Here is a 2,351-nt window from a genome sequence, read left to right as displayed (position 1 = left end):
GTCCCTGGTACATGATCTGGCTTTTTGGAACCTATTCCCTATGGTGGGATGCTTTGCTCAGCCTTGATGCAGGGGGGAAGAGCTTGGTCCTGCCTCAACTTGATATACCATGCTTTGTTGACTCCCATGGGAGGCCTTACCCTTCCTGAGGATGGGGTGAGTAGGGTGGTAGGGGAGGGAAGGGGAGAAGAGAAGGGAGGGGAAACTGTGGTGGGTTCGTAAAATAAATCTTAAAAAAAATCAATAAAAGAAGGAAAAAAAGCAAGGATGTTGGGAACATTGTTTTAAGGTGTGTTACTTTTGTTTATGTGGCATTTGCTTAATTCTGTGAAGATGTGATACTTTGTCTCGAACACCTATGATCTAATAAAGCTCTGAACAGCCAATAGCGAGGCAGGAGAAAGGACAGGCGGGGCTGGCAGGCAGAGAGAAAATATGTGAAGAGAAAACTGGAAGAAGGGGTTTGGAGTAGGAGCTGGAGGAGCAGGGGGACATCAGGGGCAGCCACCGAGCTGCACAGCAAACCACAGTATAGATTTAAAGACCTAAGAGAATGGGAAAAACACAGCGGCCAAAGGGTAGATGGGATATTATAAGTTAAAAAAAATGGGCAAGAAACAAGCCAAGCTAAGACTGGACACTTAGGAATAATAAGACTCTGTGTGTGTGCTGGGTGGTGGGCCCTCCCAAAAGAATCCAAAGAGCCTAACATCCTATTGCTACACAAGGCCGCTCCTGAGGAAGGATACCCGAGGCCACACACAGGCACCCACCCACAAGTGAACACACCTATGCATGACTGTGCACACTCACTTGCACTCAAAGCAACTCTGCGACCTCAGAGAATGAACCGAACTTGGCAAGCCCAGTGCTTGACCATTCATCTTTTATTGAAAATGGTGCTAAAGCCGTGAGCATGCTCACTTCCCATGGGTGTCCCTCACAAGGGACACCGTGGCTACTGGGAGCACGGACTCCTTCAGAAGCACCGTCTCTGGACCACAGATGCCCCAAACTCCTTGAAGTCTACAGCGGTGATCCACATCTGCTTAAAGCTGCTCAAAGAGGTGACAATGGAGGCTCCGATCCACGTGGAGAACCAGCGATCAGGGGGTGCTGTGATCTTGATGGGGACTCCCTTGGAAGCCAGCTGCTCCAGCTCCCTCAGGAGCCTGTCATCCAGCCCCTGAAACAGCGTGGAGCCCCCTGACAGGACAATCTCCCCGTAGAGGGTCCTCTGTATATCAGCATCACACTTGGCTATGCTGTTGGATGCCATCTGTGCCAGCCCTGGGCCATGGGTGCCCAGGTGGTCTGGAGAGAACAGGACCTCAGGAGCCTGGTACAGCTGGTCTCCGATGTAGATGACATTCCCATCGGGCAGTTTGTACTCCCTCAAGACGTCTTCCTCCCGCCGAGAGAGTTCCTCCTCAGGCTCCAGGGCCACGTAGCATAGTTTCTCTTTGATGTCATCTACCAGAGCCTTCTCCAGTGGGCATGGAAAGGCCCTCCTGCTGGCCAGGAGGAGCCGGGTAAGGAGCTCCGTGATGTCTCTGCCAGCCACGTAAAGTTTGCTGACTGCATGAGGCAAGGAGTAACCCTCAAAGACAGGGACAGTGCAGGTGACCCCATCCCCGCTGTCCACCACCAGACCTGTGACACAGGCAGAGGCATAGAGCGCCAGCACGGCCTGGTCTGAGAGATAGAAGGCAGGCACTTCGAAAGTCTCAAACATCATCTCCGCCGTCTTCTCCCTATTCTCCCTCGGGTTCAGGGAGGGCTCCGTCATGAGCACTGGTCGTTCACTGGGCTTCACACCCAGTTCCCATTCGAAGAGATGTCTCCAGAGCTTCTCCATATCATCCCAGCTTGTGACCAGACCCCGCTCGATGGGGGAATGCAGGCGCAGGGCTTCCTGTTTGTAGAGGGCTTCCTCTCCAACAAAATACTTCTTCTGATTGGCTCCCATTGAGGGCATCTTGAACTTCGGGTACCCCACAATGGAGCTGGTGACATGACGGGGCCCAATCTCCCCAGACAGTCCTGCCTTACAGAGCCCAGATCCATTGTCAAAAATCACGGCAGGAAAATCTAGAGCCTGTGGGTTAAACATGTCTGCAATCAAACCCTTCTGAGCGACGCCAAGGTAGAGGCAGATGAGCCTTCTCGGGGCAGTTCGTGTCACAATAGGTTTCCCTGGACGCTCCCAGGATTCCAGGGTTCCCAGAGGTCTCCCAGGCACAGCTAGCAGACTGACCCCAGTGCCCAGGAACCCTCCATCATCCTTGGTGACCTGAACTCCTCTCAGGTGGCCTTGACCCACAAGGCCTTTTCAAGGGTGCTTGACCGAT

General features: G+C 53.0%; 1 protein-coding gene across 1 annotated transcript; it reads right to left on the bottom strand.

Annotated features, from left to right (window-relative positions):
• Positions 1 to 979: 979 nt before the first annotated feature.
• Positions 980 to 2,113, bottom strand: Actrt2 (actin related protein T2). Its single transcript, XM_038335589.1, has one exon. It carries the CDS (start codon positions 2,111 to 2,113, stop codon positions 980 to 982), a length of 1,134 nt encoding a protein of 377 aa, XP_038191517.1.
• Between the last annotated feature and the right edge of the window lie 238 nt (positions 2,114 to 2,351).

Source organism: Arvicola amphibius, chromosome 6, assembly GCF_903992535.2.
Source record: "Arvicola amphibius chromosome 6, mArvAmp1.2, whole genome shotgun sequence".
Classification (NCBI taxonomy): domain Eukaryota; kingdom Metazoa; phylum Chordata; class Mammalia; order Rodentia; family Cricetidae; genus Arvicola; species Arvicola amphibius.
The sequence above is the reverse complement of the archived record's forward strand: the minus strand, read 5'-3'. Positions and strand labels throughout refer to the sequence as shown.

What these genes read in the sequence shown, in the direction of transcription:
- Actrt2 (XM_038335589.1), bottom strand. Translation starts at nt 2,113, where the DNA reads ATGTTTAACCCACAGGCTCTAGATTTTCCTGCCGTGATTTTTGACAAT.